Genomic DNA, 20,196 nt, shown 5'->3' with positions numbered 1-20,196 from the left:
AAGTCTTCGACACTAACCATAAGCAAAGAACTTGACCAATACCATCAACTGTGAAAATTGTTCAAAATTTTGTAGAATGAGACAAAAAATAATCTTTTAATAACCGTTAAACTTTACGAATAAAAATGATTAAAGTTAATTCATTTTCTGTGCAAATTCAAAAAACGCGCCTCAATTTCTGAGAAAATCCGGTTCTCCCTTCAATCCATTTGTTACCAGTGTCCCGTTGGCAAGTTTGTCTGTTGATTGTAATTTTTAATTAACTAATTGTTATTTAGATTAAATTGTTAAACTTGATTAAACAAATTGTTTACTAATCTTGTCCATCTTCTATTTCTGTGGGTCAATCAATCATTTTCTTCTTGGAATATTTGGTTGATTCTCTGAACTAGTTGATCTTCTCCATCTTCTATTACACATCAGTATAAATATTAATCTAATCAAGCAACATGACATCCACTCAGGCTGATTCAATTTGTTACACTATTATTAATGCTCCTCTTGATTCTGATGCTGTTAATGAGCAAAATTTGCGAAATCAATTAGGTAAGATTCATATTGTTCCTTATAATCGTATCATAATATTAACTTGCTTTTGATCACCATTTTGACACATTGTTTTTTTTTCTTCTTTTCTCTGTTTTTTTTTGTTCTCTTCTTTTTTTGGTTATGGTTTCCTTTTCCACAGAGAAAGGAGACATTAAGGAAAAGGTGGATGCTCTCAAGAAGCTTATTCATCTTATTTTATCAGGTGAAAAATTTTCTCCCCGTATGTTGATGACCATCATTCGCTATGTGTTACCAGCTCAAGATCATGAGATTAAAAAGCTTCTCCTCATCTTTTGGGAAATTGTACCTAAACGTGGTGCTGATGGTAAACTGTTACATGAGATGATTCTGGTTTGTGACGCTTATCGTAAAGATTTACAACATCCTAATGAGTTTATCAGAGGATCAACATTGAGATTTTTATGTAAACTAAAGGAGCCCGAGTTAATTGAACCTTTAATGACATCCATTCGAACCTGTTTAGAGCATCGGCATTCTTATGTTAGGCGAAACGCTGTTCTGGCCATTTTTAAGATTTACATTAATTTTGAACAATTAATTCCAGATGCACCTGAATTAATATTAGACTTTCTTTCCCGAGAAACTGATGCTAGTTGTAAACGAAATGCTTTTCTCATGTTGATCCATCTGGATCAAAGTAAAGCTCTTGAATATTTAAATTCATGTCTAGATCAGATAACTAGTTTCAATGATATTCTGCAATTGGTTATTGTTGAATTAATTTACAAAGTATGTATTGCCAATCCAACCGAACGGTCAAGATTTATCCGAGCTATTTACAACCTATTGAATACATCAACCTCAACTCTGTTCGTTACGAGGCTGCTGCAACTTTAATCACCCTATCACAAGCACCAACTGCCCTGAGAGCTGCAGCCAATTGTTTCATTGACATTTGCTTCAAGGAGAGTGACAATAATGTTAAACTAATTGTCTTGGATCGTTTGATTGCCCTTAAAGATTCAACTCCTGGCGCTGAAAAGGTTCTTCAAGATGTTCTCATGGATATTATAAGAATTCTGAGTGCAGCATCTGATTTAGAAGTGAAACAGAAAATTCTTGCCTTAGCTCTTGATTTAATTTCTTCTCGAAATGCTGAAGAGGTAAGTTGAATTCTAAACAGTATTTTAGAATAGTCGAAGTAAAATTTTGTTCTCTATCAATTTTCTTTCATTTTCTTTAGATTGTCCATTTGCTGAGGAAGGAACTTGGAAGGACAATGGGTGAAACAATTAACAGCGATGATGAGGATACCAGTAGTTATCGACAATCTTTGGTTTCAACTTTACACAAAATTTGTCTCAAATATCCTGATGTACTAATCTCAGATCAACTGATTTCCATATTATTCACATTTCTTTCAACTGATGATGAACCAACGGCTATTCTTGTATTCAATTTTGCCCGTGATTATATTTCTAAAAATCCTCAGCATAAAACACTTTTGGTTACCAAAGTTCTCGAAGTATTTGGCTCAGTTCGTAATTCAAAGGTTCATCGTCCTTTAATCTGGTTATTGGGTGAATATTGTGAAGATACTGAACCCGAATTAATTCAAGAGGCAATGGTAACCATACGAAGTACATTAGGTGAAATACCAATTGTTGACAGTGAACTGGCTAAACTTGATACCAATGAAACAAGTGGAAGTGATAATGTTAACAATAGTGAACCAAGTGGACAAAATAAATTGGTTACAGCTGATGGTTCTTATGCGACACAATCAGCGTTAATTGTTTCATCTCGACCAGGAGATAAAAAGATTCCACCTCTTCGATCATACTTTTTATCGGGTGACTTTTTCGTTGCCACAGCCTTGGTTAACGCTCTGGTTAAATTGGCTTTTAAATTTAAGGAAGCTCGAAACTCTCATCCAGATCCTGAATCATTGAGAAAAGTTAATTCATTTATCGCCGAGTGCATGTTAATTTTAACTTCAATTCGTAATCTTGGTCGAGCTCGAACCTCCGGTGTACTACCGACTCTAGATAAAGCTGAACACACTGGAACCATAAGTGAAGATGATTTTGATCGTATTGATCTTAGTCTCTCCGTTTTGAGTCAAATTGGTTCGGATGCACTTTTAAGCTCATCCAATGTTACCGTTACCACGATGAAACGTTTATTCACCAATGAGATGAGGGAATGTCTTAATTTGATGTTACAAGCAAATCCAAAAGAACTTGAAGATTCAAAGGATAAAAAGAAGGAGAAAAAAATTGTCGAAGTTGATGATCATCTTAATTTCTCACTATTGTTGGGTAAAAATCAAGAAATGTTTGAAAATCAATTTGAATTATCCTTGTCCCAAGCTCTTAGTGGTATCGTTGGTGCCACCGCAACATCAACAACTTATGGTAAAACCAATATGACCAACCTTTTATCCGCCTCAAAGCTTTCCAAAGTGACACAATTAACCGGCTTCTCAGATCCAGTTTACGCCGAGTGTTATGTTAACGTAAATCAATATGATATCTGTCTAGATGTGCTAATTGTTAATCAAACATCCGATGTCCTACAAAACTGTACCCTTGAACTATCAACATTGGGAGATTTAAAATTAGTCGAACGACCTCAACCCGTTGTATTGGCAGCTCATGATTTCGCCAATATCAAAGCAACGGTTAAAGTTGCATCAACAGAAAATGGTATCATATTTGGTAATATTGGTAAGTAATTAATCATAATCATGTCCATCCAAATCCTATAAACCAATTAACTTACAATCTAATGGCTTTTATTTACTTATTGTCATCATTTAAACTTATCCTTTTTTGGTATTTTTCTTTTCTAGTTTATGACGTTAGTGGATCGACTTCAGATCGTAACATTGTTGTTCTAAATGATATTCATATCGACATAATGGACTATATTGTACCGGCGACTTGTGATGATGTTCAGTTTCGTAAAATGTGGGCTGCCTTTGAATGGGAAAATCGAGTTACCGTTAACACTCCAGTGGGTGATCTACAAGAATACCTTGAACGTGTAATCAAATGTACCAATATGAAGTGTTTAACACCCCAGCAATCACTTTCCACCGATTGTGCTTTTCTTGCTGCCAATTTATATGCTAAATCAATTTTCGGTGAAGATGCTTTGGTTAATGTTTCCATTGAAAAATCTTCCGATGGTAAAGTTAATGGTTTCGTTCGGGTTCGAGCAAAATCACAAGGAATGGCTCTTAGTGTAGGCTCTAAAATAAATGATTTCCAGAAACTTGCCTCAGCTGGTTGAGAGAAAACAACAAATTAACCAAAAAAAAAGAAAACAAAACAACTAAATCAACAACAACAATCATGATAAAATGGTTTTTGGAAAGTTATTAAATTATTAAGGATCAAGAGACAAAGAGGATAAAAAAAAGAAAAGCAATTAACTATAAACTTCAAACAACAATTTTAGGATTAGGTTGATTATTTGCTTTTTCAACAAAACTTTTCAATTCTAAAACTCTGTTTCTATCAAAATTGATTGTTAATTGCAATGGAATCAGCAAATAATCAACAATTAATATTTGCACTATTCTTATATTAATCTTACTTTAATTAAATGGAAAATTGATTTGGTTCAATATTCACAAAAAACTTGTTTTTTCTTTATTAAATTAGAAATAAATAAATTCTCCCTATCAATTGAATAACTTTAATTAACTTTAATCAATTGTAAATTAATTTGGGTTAAAATTAAGACAATTTCGATGCGCATGCGCAGTTTCAATTCTCCAATCACATGTTCGATTTACTTTATTAAATAAAGTTTATTTTCTCTGTCTAATTTTATCATCATCATCTTCCAATCATCTTTGTCTTCCTAAAGGTATCAACATGTTCACCTAATCAAAAGGGTTCATCATTTGTCTTTCTCGAGTCAATCATTTTCAATTTAGTTTCTCGTTTCCATTATTGCCTTTGTGTTCATCTTAATTGTTGATCATTAGAAATTAATTAATCATGTCTACAGAAAAAGATATGTACAATTACATTGAGGAGACCCTTAAGCCCATGGCCCAAGAGGATTGTACCAAAATGTATGCTGATTGGAGTGATAAGTATGAAGAGGTGAGTTAATCTAATCAAATTACAGCATTTCTCAGTGACTTTCGTCGAGTTCTCAACTAATTAGTCGAGTTCTCATTTGGTTTAGTCAATCCGATAGATGGAACATTTTTTTTACGATGAGTTTTCATTGATTTTCGTAAGTTCTCAATTCATTTGGTCAAGTTCTCGATGAGTTTAGTCAATTAGCCTTTAAATTGAGTAAAAAATTAAACTTCTTCATTTAAATTCATTTTTAATTATTTTTTAACTTTTAATTTCTTGAGATTCGATCAATTTTTTAATATGATTAATTTCATCTCTTAACTCAAAACTCATCGTGAAAAAATGTTCCATCTATTGGATTGACTAAACCAAATGAGAACTCGACTAATTAGTTGAGAACTCGGCGAAAGTCACTGAGAAATGCTGTAATTGAAACACTCAATTAATATTGTAGTTTTTAGATTGTCAAGGTTAAGGTTAGAATGACAATTAAATTGCTACATCGATTGACCATCTAATTTTATGAAATTAATACATTGTACTTGTTGGTACAAATGAGACCATTTTCATTGATGAATTTACTATTATCCTATGATTTTTGTTAATTGTTATTTTGTCTCTAAATTTAGGATATGCCGGGTTGTTCTTATAATGCACCTAAAGGAACAGCTGATCGATTCGCTGAATTAAATTTACCCAAAGATAGTAAAATCCTTGATTGTGGAGCAGGAACTGGACTCTTGGGTCAAGCGTTAAGTGATCTTGGTTATACCAATATTGAAGCGCTAGATGGATGTGAGAAAATGCTGGAAAAAGCTAAACTGGTAAGTTAATTGTAGCATTGTTATTGGACAATTAACTGATTTTCTCTGATTCTTTTTTTACAGAAAAATATTTATAAAAATGTAACCATTTCCTATGTTGGACCTGAGATTGAGCTTCCAATTGAGGCAGAAACTTTCGATGCCTTAATTATGGTCGGAGTCTTTTGTCCAGGTCACTTTCCAATGGACATTGGAACTTATAAACAATTTTTAAAGCTCCTCAAGAAAGGTAAGCAAATGCTCATTAAAGTTAATTAGTATTTACTAATCAATTGTCTCATCTGATGAAAGGTGGTATCATTTCATGGGGAATGGCTAATCCAGATCGTTATGCAGAACGAGATTCAACTTATGCTGACAAAGGATTTGACAAAATCATTGAAGGATTAGTTTCGGAGGGATTAGTTGAAATTGTCGATGATCATCCAAAAAATTTACCTGATTATCTTAAAGGAGAAGATGGTTTTTTCTGGGCTCTTCGTAAATTGTGAATAGTTAATTAAACAATGATAATTAACGTGCTCACAATGAGATGAAATTATCTTTCAATTAAAGCTAAACAAAAAAGCAACATTGTAAATACTTTGCCATTCTATCAAAATTGATTGTTAATTGCAATGGAATCAGCAAATAATCAACAATTAATATTTGCACTATTCTTATATTAATCTTACTTTAATTAAATGGAAAATTGATTTGGTTCAATATTCACAAAAAAACTTGTTTTTTTCTTTATTAAATTAGAAATAAATAAATTCTCCCTATCAATTGAATAACTTTAATTAACTTTAATTGTAAATTAATTTGGGTTAAAATTAAGACAATTTCGATGCGCATGCGCAGTTTCAATTCTCCAATCACATGTTCGTTTACTTTATTTTCTAAAAAATTGTTCAATTGTTTGTTTAAATCAATTCTTATTTAGTTACAATTAATCGTTTTTCTAATTGTTTTTTTCATTGATTTACAATTTCGACAAACATTTTCTATCATAAGTGAATTATGAGTGGTTTAAAAAAGGAAGAGGTTGCTCGGTATAGTCGCCAATTGTTATTACCTGAGATTGGTGTTGATGGACAATTAAAGTTAAAATCATCTTCGGTGTTAATTGTTGGCTGTGGTGGTCTGGGTTGTCCATGTGCTATTTATCTTGCCGCTGCTGGTGTTGGTAAAATTGGATTAGTTGATCATGATAAAGTGGAACTGTCTAATCTTCACCGGCAGATACTTCATACAGAATCAAGAGTTGGAACTTCTAAAGCTGCTTCAGTCAAGGAATCTTTAAATCAATTAAATTCAAACCTTTCGATTACAATTTATGACACGAAATTTGATCAAACAAATGCTATTGACATAGTAAAGGAATATGATGTTATTGTTGATGCCACCGATAATGCACCAACTCGATATTTAATCAACGATGCCGCGGTGATCAACAATAAACCCTTGGTCTCTGGAGCTGCCCTACGATTTGAAGGACAATTAACTGTTTATCATTATGATTCCAAGACACCATGTTACCGTTGTCTCTTTCCAAAACCACCACCTCCGGGTACAGTTACTAATTGTTCAGATGGAGGAGTATTGGGTGTAATTCCGGGTATAATTGGTTCACTTCAATCACTGGAAGTGATTAAGATGATCACTGGTCTTGGAACATCTTATGCTGGTAAAATGCTTCTTTATGATGGATTAACTGGATCAATTAGAAATGTTAAATTGCGAGAAAAATGTTCCAATTGTGCTGTTTGTGGTGATTCTCCAACAATTGATGGACAATTAATTGATTATGAACAATTCTGTGGTACACCGATGTGCGATGATGGTAAAATTTTAAAAATTCTCACTCCAGAGGAAAGGATTACCTGTCAAGAATATAAGGAGACAATTGTTGACACCAATACACCTCATCTTTTAATTGATGTACGATCATCATTACAAGCATCAATTGTTAAATTACCCAATGCAATTAATTTACCTTTAGATGTTATCAATAGACCAAATGGATTGGATAGTATTAAGGAATTAATTGATTCAAAGAAAGTGGATAAAGTATTTTTCATGTGTCGCCGTGGAAATGCCTCACAAAAAGCATGTCGCCTCGTCAAAGATAATTTAGTTAATTGTCATCTAATTCAGTTTAAAGATATAATCGGTGGTATTACCGCTTGGGCCAAAGAGATTGACCAACAAATACCAATCTATTAAAATCTTTTATTCTAAACTCGTTGGTAATTCTTACCACTGGAAATTCGTCCATTTTTGTATTCAGATTATTAATTGTTTCGCCTGAAATTAAGATAACAATAAAACTAATTGTTTCATTTTTCCAAGCAACAATTAAGCAAACATCTATCGAAATAGTCTATTCCCACAGCAGAAAAATCAAAATTTCTGATCAATACTCAAAGAACTTGATGTTTTTTTGTTCTTTATTAAAGTTGAAATCAATTGTTTCTCTCTTTCTTTTTGAATAACTTTAATTAACTTGATCAATTCTAAATTAATTTCGGTTGAAATTAAGACTTGGTCATTAATTGCTCTTCTAAGATCATCAGGTTTAACTTGATATGGACGAAGAGCTAAACCAAGTCGCCTGTCTACGATTCGAACTGCATTACCAAACTGATCTCCAAATAACGGTAAGTGACATTTTCTTAATAATATTAATAATTTCAAAATAAAGAAATTCAATTAGTGTATTGTTACCACCATGGAATATGACTAAATCAACCAGAGGAAGAATTTTCAATTGATTCAAATATCCAGATCCAATTGCATTGGGAGGTAAATTAATCTTATCACCGTTTGGACCTTTCGAGACGATATATTGATAGGGTGTGTCCTCGAGGATTCTGAGTATTATATTCATCAGAACGATATCAGCTGATCTCATGGTACCAAGAGAGAAGTAAATTTTGGGCACTTGAGGTTTTAAGTCTGTTAAATCTAAGCCGAGTGGATCAGCGAAAAATGGTCGGATAAAATGGTCAATTCGAGGCCATCTTCTCAACGAGAAACCTAACGGTATTTCACAATAATCTAAAGCCAATGGATAAATGTAGATATTATGATAAGGTGATGCAACCCAAAATCTTGGTAACTTTAATCCTCTCTCAGCTGCATATGTGTGTAGCTTGTGACAAGGTCCAGAAAGGGCTACTCTAAATCTCCTCTTGAAATCATTCCAATTACAATTACTATCAGTTATTGAATAACCTAAGTAAAAGGGTGGACCATCAATCAGTTGGTAGATACTCAATGGATTAGCAGAGACAACACAAATCCATGTGATGTTTGCTAAAATAATCACTGGAACTGCCACATAATAATCGACAAACATTAAATCAGGTTTCACTTCATCTTCTCCAATTGATCATTAACATCAATCACTGTGTTCACAAAGTCATCATGAAATTCACCCTGAAGCCAAGCCTGTTCAATTGGAGTCCCATAAAAATGAACCGCATTTCTGGCCATTGTTTTACTCCATCGTTCCTATGGACCTTCATATTCATCAAAAGCGAAATTCATAATATAATGTATCTTAAATGGACTCGTGGCAACATATTTGGCAAAAGATTTTGAGACCACAAAAAAAATATCATGACGTCGCTAGAGAAACCGATAGGCCAAACCAATCATGGTCAGTACATGACCAGTACAATCCATTGGCAGGAACATCATTTTGTACCGTTTCCTGGTCTCACTTGTAGATGGAATGGGTTCCATTTATTACTTAACGACAATTAAATAACAATTAAACATGAAAGATTTTTGTTAAAATGAATGTTGATTTTATTTCTCTGTTGATCTTCAAAAGATGTAAATAAAATAAACTTTTATCTGAAAATCTCAATGCGCATGCAGTTTCAATTCTCCAATCACATGATCGATTTATTTTATTTTCTAAAAATTGTTCAATTGTTTGTTTAAATCAATTCTTATTTAGTTACAATTAATCGTTTTTCTAATTGTTTTTTTCATTGATTTACAATTTCGACAAACATTTTCTATCATAAGTGAATTATGAGTGGTTTAAAAAAGGAAGAGGTTGCTCGGTATAGTCGCCAATTGTTATTACCTGAGATTGGTGTTGATGGACAATTAAAGTTAAAATCATCTTCGGTGTTAATTGTTGGCTGTGGTGGTCTGGGTTGTCCATGTGCTATTTATCTTGCCGCTGCTGGTGTTGGTAAAATTGGATTAGTTGATCATGATAAAGTGGAACTGTCTAATCTTCACCGGCAGATACTTCATACAGAATCAAGAGTTGGAACTTCTAAAGCTGCTTCAGTCAAGGAATCTTTAAATCAATTAAATTCAAACCTTTCGATTACAATTTATGACACGAAATTTGATCAAACAAATGCTATTGACATAGTAAAGGAATATGATGTTATTGTTGATGCCACCGATAATGCACCAACTCGATATTTAATCAACGATGCCGCGGTGATCAACAATAAACCCTTGGTCTCTGGAGCTGCCCTACGATTTGAAGGACAATTAACTGTTTATCATTATGATTCCAAGACACCATGTTACCGTTGTCTCTTTCCAAAACCACCACCTCCGGGTACAGTTACTAATTGTTCAGATGGAGGAGTATTGGGTGTAATTCCTGGTATAATTGGTTCACTTCAATCACTGGAAGTGATTAAGATGATCACTGGTCTTGGAACATCTTATGCTGGTAAAATGCTTCTTTATGATGGATTAACTGGATCAATTAGAAATGTTAAATTGCGAGAAAAATGTTCCAATTGTGCTGTTTGTGGTGATTCTCCAACAATTGATGGACAATTAATTGATTATGAACAATTCTGTGGTACACCGATGTGCGATGATGGTAAAATTTTAAAAATTCTCACTCCAGAGGAAAGGATTACCTGTCAAGAATATAAGGAGACAATTGTTGACACCAATACACCTCATCTTTTAATTGATGTACGATCATCATTACAAGCATCAATTGTTAAATTACCCAATGCAATTAATTTACCTTTAGATGTTATCAATAGACCAAATGGATTGGATAGTATTAAGGAATTAATTGATTCAAAGAAAGTGGATAAAGTATTTTTCATGTGTCGCCGTGGAAATGCCTCACAAAAAGCATGTCGCCTCGTCAAAGATAATTTAGTTAATTGTCATCTAATTCAGTTTAAAGATATAATCGGTGGTATTACCGCTTGGGCCAAAGAGATTGACCAACAAATACCAATCTATTAAAATCTTTTATTCTAAACTCGTTGGTAATTCTTACCACTGGAAATTCGTCCATTTTTGTATTCAGATTATTAATTGTTTCGCCTGAAATTAAGATAACAATAAAACTAATTGTTTCATTTTTCCAAGCAACAATTAAGCAAACATCTATCGAAATAGTCTATTCCCACAGCAGAAAAATCAAAATTTCTGATCAATACTCTCAAAGAACTTGATGTTTTTTTGTTCTTTATTAAAGTTGAAATCAATTGTTTCTCTCTTTCTTTTTGAATAACTTTAATTAACTTGATCAATTCTAAATTAATTTCGGTTGAAATTAAGACTTGGTCATTAATTGCTCTTCTAAGATCATCAGGTTTAACTTGATATGGACGAAGAGCTAAACCAAGTCGCCTGTCTACGATTCGAACTGCATTACCAAACTGATCTCCAAATAACGGTAAGTGACATTTTCTTAATAATATTAATAATTTCAAAATAAAGAAATTCAATTAGTGTATTGTTACCACCATGGAATATGACTAAATCAACCAGAGGAAGAATTTTCAATTGATTCAAATATCCAGATCCAATTGCATTGGGAGGTAAATTAATCTTATCACCGTTTGGACCTTTCGAGACGATATATTGATAGGGTGTGTCCTTGAGGATTCTGAGTATTATATTCATCAGAACGATATCAGCTGATCTCATGGTACCAAGAGAGAAGTAAATTTTGGGCACTTGAGGTTTTAAGGCTGTTAAATCTAAGCCGAGTGGATCAGCGAAAAATGGTCGGATAAAATGGTCAATTCGAGACCATCGGGAAACCCGGTATTTCACAATAATCTAAAGCCAATGGATAAATGTAGATATAATGATAAGGTGATGCAACCCATAATCTGTTGATTGGTAACTTTAATCCTCTCTCAGCTGCATATGTGTGTAGCTTGTGACAAGGTCCAGAAAGGGCTACGCTAAATCTCCTCTTGAAATCATTCCAATTACAATTACTACCAGTTATTGAATAACCTAAGTAAAAGGGTAGACCATCAATCAGTTGGTAGGTACTCAATGGATTAGCAGAGACAACACAAATCCATGTGATGTTTGCTAAAATAATCACTGGAACTGCCACATAATAATCGACAAACATTAAATCAGGTTTCACTTCATCTTCTCCAATTGATCATTAACATCAATCACTGTGTTCACAAAGTCATCATGAAATTCACCCTGAAGCCAAGCCTGTTCAATTGGAGTCCCATAAAAATGAACCGCATTTCTGGCCATTGTTTTACTCCATCGTTCCTATGGACCTTCATATTCATCAAAAGCGAAATTCATAATATAATGTATCTTAAATGGACTCGTGGCAACATATTTGGCAAAAGATTTTGAGACCACAAAAAAAATATCATGACGTCGCTAGAGAAACCGATAGGCCAAACCAATCATGGTCAGTACATGACCAGTACAATCCATTGGCAGGAACATCATTTTGTACCGTTTCCTGGTCTCACTTGTAGATGGAATGGGTTCCATTTATTACTTAACGACAATTAAATAACAATTAAACATGAAAGATTTTTGTTAAAATGAATGTTGATTTTATTTCTCTGTTGATCTTCAAAAGATGTAAATAAAAATAAACTTTTATCTGAAAATCTCAATGCGCATGCGCAGTTTCAATTCTCCAATCACATGATCGATTTATTTTTATTTTCTTCTAAAAAATTGTTGACCAACATGTTTTTGTCTTGAATTTGTTTAAATTAATTCTTATTTAGTTACAATTAGTACAATTTAATTTGACAATTAAGTGATTTAATAATCTCTACTTATCACCATGGTGGCTACTGTGAAAAAAGAGTAAGTTTTTATATTCGCTAGTTACTAATTAATCTCTGTTTTTATCTATTGATTATTTGTTTCTTTCACCGGTAAGAGATTGACTAATCTGATTTAATTGTTTCAATGGCTTGTTTTTTATTTTTTATCAACAGAGTTGATTTGTCTACAGTTAGATGTCAAAAATGTTTACAGAAAGGACACTGGACTTATCAATGCACCAATGAGAGAAAATGTGTGATTAGGTGAGAAAATAATAGTTTATTATCCTTTAGTTTCTTGTATTTTCTTCAATTTGTTTCCACATCTTCTATTGACAATTTTCTTTCTAATTAGTTACTGTTTATTCTTAATTTTATCATCATAATGATTTTCTTTTGTCTATACCATTGCCTTTTCAGACCTTCACGAACTGTCATGATGAAGCGTAAGATAAAAAAGATGGAGGAAAGAGCGAGAGCTCCTCCCATGCCAGAAACTGGGTAAGTTAAATTTGTCCATCTTGATGGTTTCAATTTGATTCTAATTAATATTCTATTCTTTTGTTTTATTATTCTAGTGATGCTCAACCACAACAATCAAACTCTTCTGCTATTGTTCAAACTCAAGAAGCAAGTGAATCTGGTGATAAATCTGAATCAAGTTCTTCAGAGGATTCCGAATCTGATTCTTCATCAACAGATTCTAACATGTCAATAGAAAAATCTGGAACCAAAAGACGAAGACGACGATCCTCATCATCATCATCATCATCTTCTTCTTCTTCTTCCTCTTCTTCATCTTCATCTTATTCCTCGTCGTCATCGTCATCGTCATCATCTTCCTCTTCGTCCTCATCATCATCCTCTAAATCTTCCGGCTCACAATCATCTTCAAGTGCTCTCAGTCCGGGAAAACCAAAAAGCATATATCACGAGCCACGACGTAATCGACCCTCAAGAGAAAGACAAAGACAAAGAGACAAACGGGAAAAAGATTCTGCAGATACAAAGCATAGAGATACAAGGTACAAATCTTCTCGAGAAAGGCCAAAATCGTACAGAAATAAAAGACGACGATAGAAAACAATAATTAAGCTGAAAAAAACGATACAAACAAGGAAAGATTGTATTTCAACAATCAATAAATCCAATTGATTTTATTCACTGACAGTCAAACATTTCAAATCATCATTCCCGTGTGTTTATTGTGGCCTTATCATTTCACCATTGATCTCAAATTCCCAATCATCAAAACAAGACACCCGTTAAATTTTGAATCACAATTCTTGATTTTTTTTCATTACATCACTTTTTTTTTAATCAACCACAATCATATCTGTAAATGTGTAACAAATCAAATTACCTTCACCAATGTGCTTTGATTACTGGTATTTGGTGAATCAACAGTGATAATTTGATATTTTGATAGAAACTTGTTTATTTTTATTGAAATTTGCAAGTGTTTAATCAATAACAAGAACAATCAACCCAACAATCAGTGTAGTTTAGTTGTGTTATCGATAACATTGTAATTATTTAATCTATCATGTATTATTTTCCTTATCCCATGTTAATTGTTTCCTTCTTCCTCTACAAGATTATCAAGACTTTCGGCTGATCTTTTCAGCTTCCAACAACGTGTCCGGAATCTCCTTCCCTCTGGTCTCTGGGAGTAAAAGTACAAGAAATGCACTGAGCGTTGAGATGATTCCAAAAGTCGCAAATGAAACCGTTATATGAGTATAATGACTCTGATGGCGAAAAAAAAGAAGAGAACAATCAATAATCAATATGCAGTTTCGGAAAACGATGTTAACATGATATGGAATAGATTTTCTTACCAATTCTTTGACGAATGGAGCCAAAGTTGATCCTAATCTTGAGAAACCAGAATTACAACCAACACCCACTTGCCTGACAAGAGTTGGATAAACTTCAGCTGAATAAATGTAAATGGTGTAATAAGAAATGGAGATACAAAATTTAACCAACATTCCAAGGGCAATGTTAATCGCTGTTGTTTTGATTGGCATGAAATAGAAAGGAATTGCGATGAATGAACCGATTCCAGCGGCAAACATGATACAAAATTGTACCGAACGACGACCCGATTTTTTTAGCGCATACAAACTTAACCCAAACGACGGGAATTCAAGTAAACCCGCTATAGCAAAATTGGTCAACAAATTACCACCAAGATCACCAATGTTCAAGGATAAACCGTAATAAACGTAGCCCGTTGTGAACCAAGCGACAATTAAGATAATTGTGTTCTTACGTAGATTAGGTGTTTTCCAGAGATCAAAGAAATTAGCTTTTCGATCTGCACCTTCACCCGAATTTTCCTAACAAGTTTTGATAGAAAAAAAAACGCCAATTAAGTTGAGAATTGATTATGTTTACAGAGTAATTTACCTTTTCAAATCTATCTCTAAGCTCTTCCAATTTATCCTCGATTCCGGTTAATCGACGTTTATTAAGTTCAGCGGCTCTTCTCAATTCTTCTTGAGCTTTCTGTGTATTACCAATAGCAAACTGCCACCGAGGAGATTCAGGAATGCGACATAACCAGATGATCCATAAAATTTCAGGTAAAGTGAACGCTAATTGTGCGTGTCGCCAATTGTCAAACAACCAAACGATTCCCGGTAATATGAAACAACCCAAAGCCCAACCAAATCTACAAACGATTCCCATGGTTGCTCGATATTCGGGTCCAGTCGTTTCAATGACTGAATATTAGAGAGCAATAAGAAATGCAAGATAATCGCGTTAATTAAATTCGATAATTATTGATTGATTTAAATTCCTTCCCAAATTTCAAAAATCTACTTACCCAACATGAAGCCAGTTAAATACCTTCCATAGGCTCCGATTGCAAGGACAAAACGGGAAATCATATATTGATAGATGGAGATTGAGAAAGCACAGGAAAGTCCGGCAACAATTTCGGTGACCACTGCTGTCCAAAGAACCGGAAGTCTACCATATTTATCGGAAAAGTGACCACAAAGTAAAGCGGAAATGGTCATACCACACATGTAGAGCGATTGAGTAATCGATACAAGCCAAGCTCGATCACAGACCAAATCCCACTTTAGCATGCAAACAATTACATTTTAAAACAATTTAATCGACAACAATTAGTTAATCATAACTCACCTCAGAGATAATTGTTTTGACTAAAAAAGTTTCAGCGTAAATCCATTTGGTACAAGGAATTGTTTTTGCTAAATCAGCGTAACAATGGTCAGTCAAATTCTGATATGAACAAATCAATGATAATAAGAACGATATTTAAACACAGCAATTAAAGTTAATCACTTACCTTTTGAATCGCAGTGGCACAGGTAAAATCAACCCTCGGGGCCATTAAAGATAAACCAAGATTATGGAAAGCGGAGTAAACGGAAGTGGTCAGATAAAAAAAGAAAATGTTACTTTGCCATTTCCCCCAATGACCAATGACATCGGTAATATGTTGGATCTGCTCAATTTTCATGTTGATTAACTTTTCCAATTAGTGATTAACAATCAGCTGATCACATAAAACGAAATGACCACAGAAAAAAAACAACGAAAATCCTTCAACAAAAGAAACTAAATCAATGTTGAGATTTTTTCTTTTCTCCAACGTAATTAACTTTCCAATGATAATCAAAGAATCTTCCAAATCTTATTCTCAATCTCTCTCAATATCTCCCTCTCTCTCTCCTCTCTGACTGGACTTAATTAACTAAATCACGATGGACATGAACTGGAAAGATTAATTATCTTTATCGATGATCTGGTTTGAGTTGTGATCACTTTTTTTTCACTCACTTTTCCGATTCTCAATTTAATGTGATAACTGTTGGTGTTGAAAACAAGAAATTAAATCAAATTAAGAAAAAAAAAGTTGATTCAGTTAACAGGTTTTACTGTTGATTAACAATTTGTATTCTATTTGCTATTAATAGCAAATCGTATATTCAATCCATTGGATTTTGAGGAGAGCCTCGAACAACAATAATCAAAAGAGGCGAAATTTAGTAATTGTTGACGATAATCGAGCAATGATAAGTTTCATCTTTAAATTGTGATTACTTGATTGTTGTAAGTTTAATCTTTGTTGATTGAATTAACAATTGTGCACAAGGTTTACCCAAAGAATTACATTTTTCCCGTTGATTGGTGGCTTCCTTTTTTACTCTAATTGAGTGATCAACTTTTAGAGTTTAATTTTTGTGTTGGACTAAATTGACCTTCATTTCATTATCCAGACTGATTAACTAATTGGGTTTATTATACAGCAAAATAATTGTTTCTCCTTAATTTGTTGTTATAATCAACAGGGTCAATTTGTTTTCTTTTCCAAGTAGATTTGTAATTACAATTGTGAATCTTAATATACGATTAGGAGGTTTGCTTTTAAATTGTAAGAATATCGTAATTGTTGATTGTTGTAGGTTGAGTTTTCCGTTTTTTTTTATCATTGTGGCTTCTAAATCTCGAGGTTAATTGATTTCTTTTGGTGAAGGTTAATTGTTATTCCTATTGATCATTTTTCATTGTTAGGATTGATTTTGAATTAGCCAATATCATTTTATGGTTGATTATGTTAGCTCGGCAAGAATTAAACATTTTGATAATTTAAGTCCAATCAGCTGAGAATCAGGTTAATTTAGGTCAGGGTAATTGTGATAACTCGTGTTGTCCATGTGAACCAGTGAAATTAATCCAATTAAGTTGGATTGAAGTTTCATCAGTTACAAATTGTTGTTTATATTCTGGAGATTACAATGAGGAAAATCCAACAATTGAGGAAGATTAAGTTACTAATCCTCATGTTTGAGACACACTGAGTTCTGTCATGATTTGTGGATACAATCAACTTCCATTAGGTTTTGTCAATCCAAATGTCTTTTGCTTTTTTTTCACTCCAACGAAATTTAGATTGTGTTTATCTTTTACCAATTCCATTCAGTAGGTTATCTTTGAAATTAAAGAGAATCTGATGTTGATTGAATTTGGAACAACTATTAGCACTAAAATCTCAAGGTAAGGAAGAATGAGAAATATAGATATAAATGGATGCAAGGTTAAAATAGACAAAGAGGATGAGGGATGAGGATAAAAGAGAAAAGAATTTTCAACAAATTTCTTTTTTCTTCATTTTCTTGAGAACATGATCATGGGGATAAATTTCAACAGAATTTCGCTGTTATCAATTTTCCAGAGAATGATGATACAAAAGTGTTAGATAGAATATATAGAATAGCAAAGAAAAGAATAAATTATGTTGAAAGTTGTTCTATTTGGTCCATGAAACCTTGGGGATATCATAATGTTCCGACATATTGTCCAATTTATTGTTAAACTCTTCGACCAATTGTCGATGTGATTTAGCGGCTTTTTGTAGAACACGTTCCATTTGTAGTTTCTCCTGCTTCTTTAAGAAAGACAATTCAGCTTTGGTTAATTGAATCTCATCAATTCTCCTTCCACTTGATCCAACAACAGAGTCACTCTCATTTGTAGCATTACTTTTATTCACATCAACCATCAAATCGGATGTTTTCAATTGTTTCAATTCTTTATCTTTCTTTTTCTTTTTCTTCTTCAAAGGCATTCCCTTTAAACGAAGAGGCTCACGATTAATTTCACTATAATCGCTCATAATTAACAAAATAAATCACAAACAATCACAATGAAAACAAAAAGAGAATCAATTAATTATGTTGACGCTTTTGTTTTTCCATCAAAACAAAAAAGTAAACAAAAAATTCTGGTTGATCCTAAAAAAGTTTTTCTCCGACCACCAGATGGCGTTACTTTTGCAATTTCTTTTCTCAATTTTTGTCAATAGAAAAATTTTTGTTTACTTTTTGGAAATTTAATTTTCTATTCTAAAATTTTAATTTGTACAGTTTTTTGTCCCTTCTAATCAATTAATCAACATGGGTAAACACGAGCCTATGACACCTAAGGCGATTGGTAAGCGAATTAAATCAAAAGGTCTTCAAAAGCTTAAGTTTTATTGTCAAATGTGTAGTAAACAATGTAGAGATGATAACGGATTTAAATGTCACCTTTCAAGTGAATCTCATCAAAGACAATTGTTATTATTTGCTGAGAATCCGAATAAAATTCTTGACCAGTATTCATCTGAATTTCTACGTGATTTCCTTCAGCTGTTAAAGACGCGATTTGGTACTAGGAGGGTCGCTGCGAATATGGTTTACCAGGAATATATTAAAGATCGTCACCATCAGCATATGAATTCAACTCGATGGTTTTCCTTGTCTGGATTGTGTAAATTTCTTGGACAGAAGAAAATTTGTATCGTCGATGAGACGGAAAAAGGTGTTTTCATAACCTACATTGATAAGGAAGAAATTGCCGCTCGTGAACAAGCAGCGAAAAAGGTTAAACTGGAAAAAGATTCCGAGGAAAAGATGGCGAAAATAATAGAGAAACAAATAGAAAGAGCAAAAGAACTTGAAAAACCTAAACAAGAAGATGAATCATCTTCACAATTAACTTCATCTCCATCATCATCTAAACCAATTGAATATAAACCAGGGGAAGGACAAGTTAAATTTACCTTTAAATCAACTAAATTAACTGGACTGAAGAGATTAGGTAAATAAGGAAATCTAATCAACCCGACAAAATGTACATTTCAACTGAGTCCATATTTTAATGTATATAAAAAAATGTAAATGATTTGATTTACAAAAATGAGTTTAATTGGTGGTGTTTATTGTGGTTGTTTAATTAAGCGGCAAAGAGAGCAAAAATTATCGTGTTTAAAGTGATTTAAAAATTACAAAGCTAAATCATTAGTCATTAAATCATCGTTAAATAAATAGTTTGTAGCAATTAAAAAGTTAAATTTAAATACAATATCAATAATGATCACAATTGTGGTGGACAAATTAAATTGCTGATCAATTTTCTTTAAAATTATGCAATCATTTGTTGATCTAATTAGATTAATCAAAGAGGAAGCTAGTGAGATTAACACGTTGATCAAAATATAGACAAAAAGCGAAAAAGTTGTAGATTATATTAGTTAATTGTGCTAAATGTTAGAGGACAAATTATTTTACTTTTTTTGAATGGGTCAAAATTCAACAGGTTTACAATTCAGTTAATAGAATATTTTTTTCTCCTTATTAATGACTGAATTCAGTCATTAATATTAATATTAATCTAATAATTTCTAATGGGCTTATTGAGGCGGTGAAAGCTAATTCAGTTCGATTTATGGTTAATAATGATTATAATCGTATCAAAGGTAAACCAGGAAGAAAAAAATATTACGAACAAGAGACAATAACAGAATCAAAGGTGATTGAAGGGTCTAAAGGGCTCTCTCTCTCTCTTGGACCCTTCGATCACGATGGATCGGTTCACGTTTCACGACATTCGAGGCCAATTTTCCGAATCTTTTGAATGGCCAGCGAAGTCACCGAATCTGAATTCAGTTGAAAATGTGTGGAAGATGCTTTCTGATAGGGTTCATGATGGTCCTTCTTACCAGGACAAAGAATCTCTTTGGAATGCTATTCAGAAATTGGCCGATAATCTCAATAGAAATTCATCTGAACTACTCAAATCACTAATCGTAGGAATGAACAAACGATTAGCTTATGTTCTTAAAAACAAGGAAACATAATCAACTAATCAAATTATTATCATCGTTCTGATTATATCATGAAAACGAAATAT

At 32.9% G+C, this 20,196-nt stretch overlaps 8 protein-coding genes across 8 annotated transcripts; 6 read left to right on the top strand and 2 right to left on the bottom strand.

Annotated features, from left to right (window-relative positions):
- Positions 1 to 205: 205 nt before the first annotated feature.
- Positions 206 to 3,846, top strand: LOC128398226 (coatomer subunit beta-like). Its single transcript, XM_053359055.1, is given in 5 exon segments — positions 206 to 546; positions 689 to 1,372; positions 1,375 to 1,673; positions 1,754 to 3,239; positions 3,365 to 3,846. Coding segments are annotated over 5 exon segments (3,009 nt in total). The 5' UTR covers positions 206 to 449; the 3' UTR covers positions 3,808 to 3,846.
- Positions 3,847 to 4,402: 556 nt separating this feature from the next.
- On the top strand, positions 4,403 to 6,205 carry LOC128398228 (uncharacterized). The gene is made up of 4 exons (XM_053359057.1): positions 4,403 to 4,631; positions 5,243 to 5,437; positions 5,501 to 5,666; positions 5,729 to 6,205. The coding sequence occupies exons 1-4, from the start codon at positions 4,524 to 4,526 to the stop codon at positions 5,926 to 5,928; spliced, it is 669 nt and encodes a 222-aa protein (XP_053215032.1). The 5' UTR covers positions 4,403 to 4,523; the 3' UTR covers positions 5,929 to 6,205.
- Positions 6,206 to 6,300: 95 nt separating this feature from the next.
- LOC128398227 (adenylyltransferase and sulfurtransferase MOCS3-like) lies at positions 6,301 to 7,786 on the top strand. Its single transcript, XM_053359056.1, has one exon. It carries the CDS (start codon positions 6,440 to 6,442, stop codon positions 7,643 to 7,645), a length of 1,206 nt encoding a protein of 401 aa, XP_053215031.1. The 5' UTR covers positions 6,301 to 6,439; the 3' UTR covers positions 7,646 to 7,786.
- A 1,568-nt stretch (positions 7,787 to 9,354) lies between these two features.
- On the top strand, positions 9,355 to 10,949 carry LOC128385644 (adenylyltransferase and sulfurtransferase MOCS3-like). Its single transcript, XM_053344538.1, has one exon. The coding sequence runs from the start codon at positions 9,467 to 9,469 to the stop codon at positions 10,670 to 10,672; it is 1,206 nt and encodes a 401-aa protein (XP_053200513.1). The 5' UTR covers positions 9,355 to 9,466; the 3' UTR covers positions 10,673 to 10,949.
- Positions 10,950 to 12,362: 1,413 nt separating this feature from the next.
- On the top strand, positions 12,363 to 13,648 carry LOC128385645 (zinc finger CCHC domain-containing protein 10-like). The gene is made up of 4 exons (XM_053344539.1): positions 12,363 to 12,520; positions 12,655 to 12,744; positions 12,901 to 12,981; positions 13,059 to 13,648. Exons 1-4 carry the CDS (start codon positions 12,498 to 12,500, stop codon positions 13,558 to 13,560), a joined length of 696 nt encoding a protein of 231 aa, XP_053200514.1. The 5' UTR covers positions 12,363 to 12,497; the 3' UTR covers positions 13,561 to 13,648.
- A 252-nt stretch (positions 13,649 to 13,900) lies between these two features.
- On the bottom strand, positions 13,901 to 16,241 carry LOC128385642 (organic cation transporter protein-like). The gene is made up of 6 exons (XM_053344534.1): positions 15,809 to 16,241; positions 15,643 to 15,741; positions 15,317 to 15,575; positions 14,896 to 15,212; positions 14,322 to 14,825; positions 13,901 to 14,231 (listed from the first exon to the last, which is right to left on the bottom strand). Exons 1-6 carry the CDS (start codon positions 15,980 to 15,982, stop codon positions 14,082 to 14,084), a joined length of 1,503 nt encoding a protein of 500 aa, XP_053200509.1. The 5' UTR covers positions 15,983 to 16,241; the 3' UTR covers positions 13,901 to 14,081.
- Positions 16,242 to 16,378: 137 nt separating this feature from the next.
- On the bottom strand, positions 16,379 to 18,236 carry LOC128385648 (protein FAM32A-like). The gene has a single exon (XM_053344542.1). It carries the CDS (start codon positions 18,137 to 18,139, stop codon positions 17,774 to 17,776), a length of 366 nt encoding a protein of 121 aa, XP_053200517.1. The 5' UTR covers positions 18,140 to 18,236; the 3' UTR covers positions 16,379 to 17,773.
- A 71-nt stretch (positions 18,237 to 18,307) lies between these two features.
- On the top strand, positions 18,308 to 19,212 carry LOC128385646 (DNA/RNA-binding protein KIN17-like). The gene has a single exon (XM_053344540.1). The coding sequence runs from the start codon at positions 18,420 to 18,422 to the stop codon at positions 19,110 to 19,112; it is 693 nt and encodes a 230-aa protein (XP_053200515.1). The 5' UTR covers positions 18,308 to 18,419; the 3' UTR covers positions 19,113 to 19,212.
- Positions 19,213 to 20,196: the final 984 nt, after the last annotated feature.

This window comes from Panonychus citri, unplaced genomic scaffold (genome assembly GCF_014898815.1).
Source record: "Panonychus citri isolate SS breed McGregor unplaced genomic scaffold, ASM1489881v1 Contig00049, whole genome shotgun sequence".
Lineage (NCBI taxonomy): Eukaryota > Metazoa > Arthropoda > Arachnida > Trombidiformes > Tetranychidae > Panonychus > Panonychus citri.
This window is presented reverse-complemented; position numbering and strand designations above follow the sequence as displayed.

Bases quoted from the DNA above. Each gene is read 5' to 3' on its own strand.
- LOC128398228 (XM_053359057.1), top strand. From the start codon at position 4,524: ATGTCTACAGAAAAAGATATGTACAATTACATTGAGGAGACCCTTAAG. The intron at 4,632-5,242 runs GTGAGTTAATCT...CTCTAAATTTAG, and splicing joins GGAGTGATAAGTATGAAGAG to GATATGCCGGGTTGTTCTTA. The intron at 5,438-5,500 runs GTAAGTTAATTG...CTTTTTTTACAG, and splicing joins TGCTGGAAAAAGCTAAACTG to AAAAATATTTATAAAAATGT.
- LOC128398227 (XM_053359056.1), top strand. From the start codon at position 6,440: ATGAGTGGTTTAAAAAAGGAAGAGGTTGCTCGGTATAGTCGCCAATTG.
- LOC128385644 (XM_053344538.1), top strand. From the start codon at position 9,467: ATGAGTGGTTTAAAAAAGGAAGAGGTTGCTCGGTATAGTCGCCAATTG.
- LOC128385645 (XM_053344539.1), top strand. From the start codon at position 12,498: ATGGTGGCTACTGTGAAAAAAGA. The intron at 12,521-12,654 runs GTAAGTTTTTAT...TTTTATCAACAG, and splicing joins GTGGCTACTGTGAAAAAAGA to AGTTGATTTGTCTACAGTTA. The intron at 12,745-12,900 runs GTGAGAAAATAA...TTGCCTTTTCAG, and splicing joins GAGAGAAAATGTGTGATTAG to ACCTTCACGAACTGTCATGA.
- LOC128385642 (XM_053344534.1), bottom strand. From the start codon at position 15,982: ATGAAAATTGAGCAGATCCAACATATTACCGATGTCATTGGTCATTGG. The intron at 15,213-15,316 runs GTAAGTAGATTT...TCTAATATTCAG, and splicing joins TTTAACTGGCTTCATGTTGG to TCATTGAAACGACTGGACCC. The intron at 14,232-14,321 runs GTAAGAAAATCT...TTTCGCCATCAG, and splicing joins CTCCATTCGTCAAAGAATTG to AGTCATTATACTCATATAAC.
- LOC128385648 (XM_053344542.1), bottom strand. From the start codon at position 18,139: ATGAGCGATTATAGTGAAATTAATCGTGAGCCTCTTCGTTTAAAGGGA.
- LOC128385646 (XM_053344540.1), top strand. From the start codon at position 18,420: ATGGGTAAACACGAGCCTATGACACCTAAGGCGATTGGTAAGCGAATT.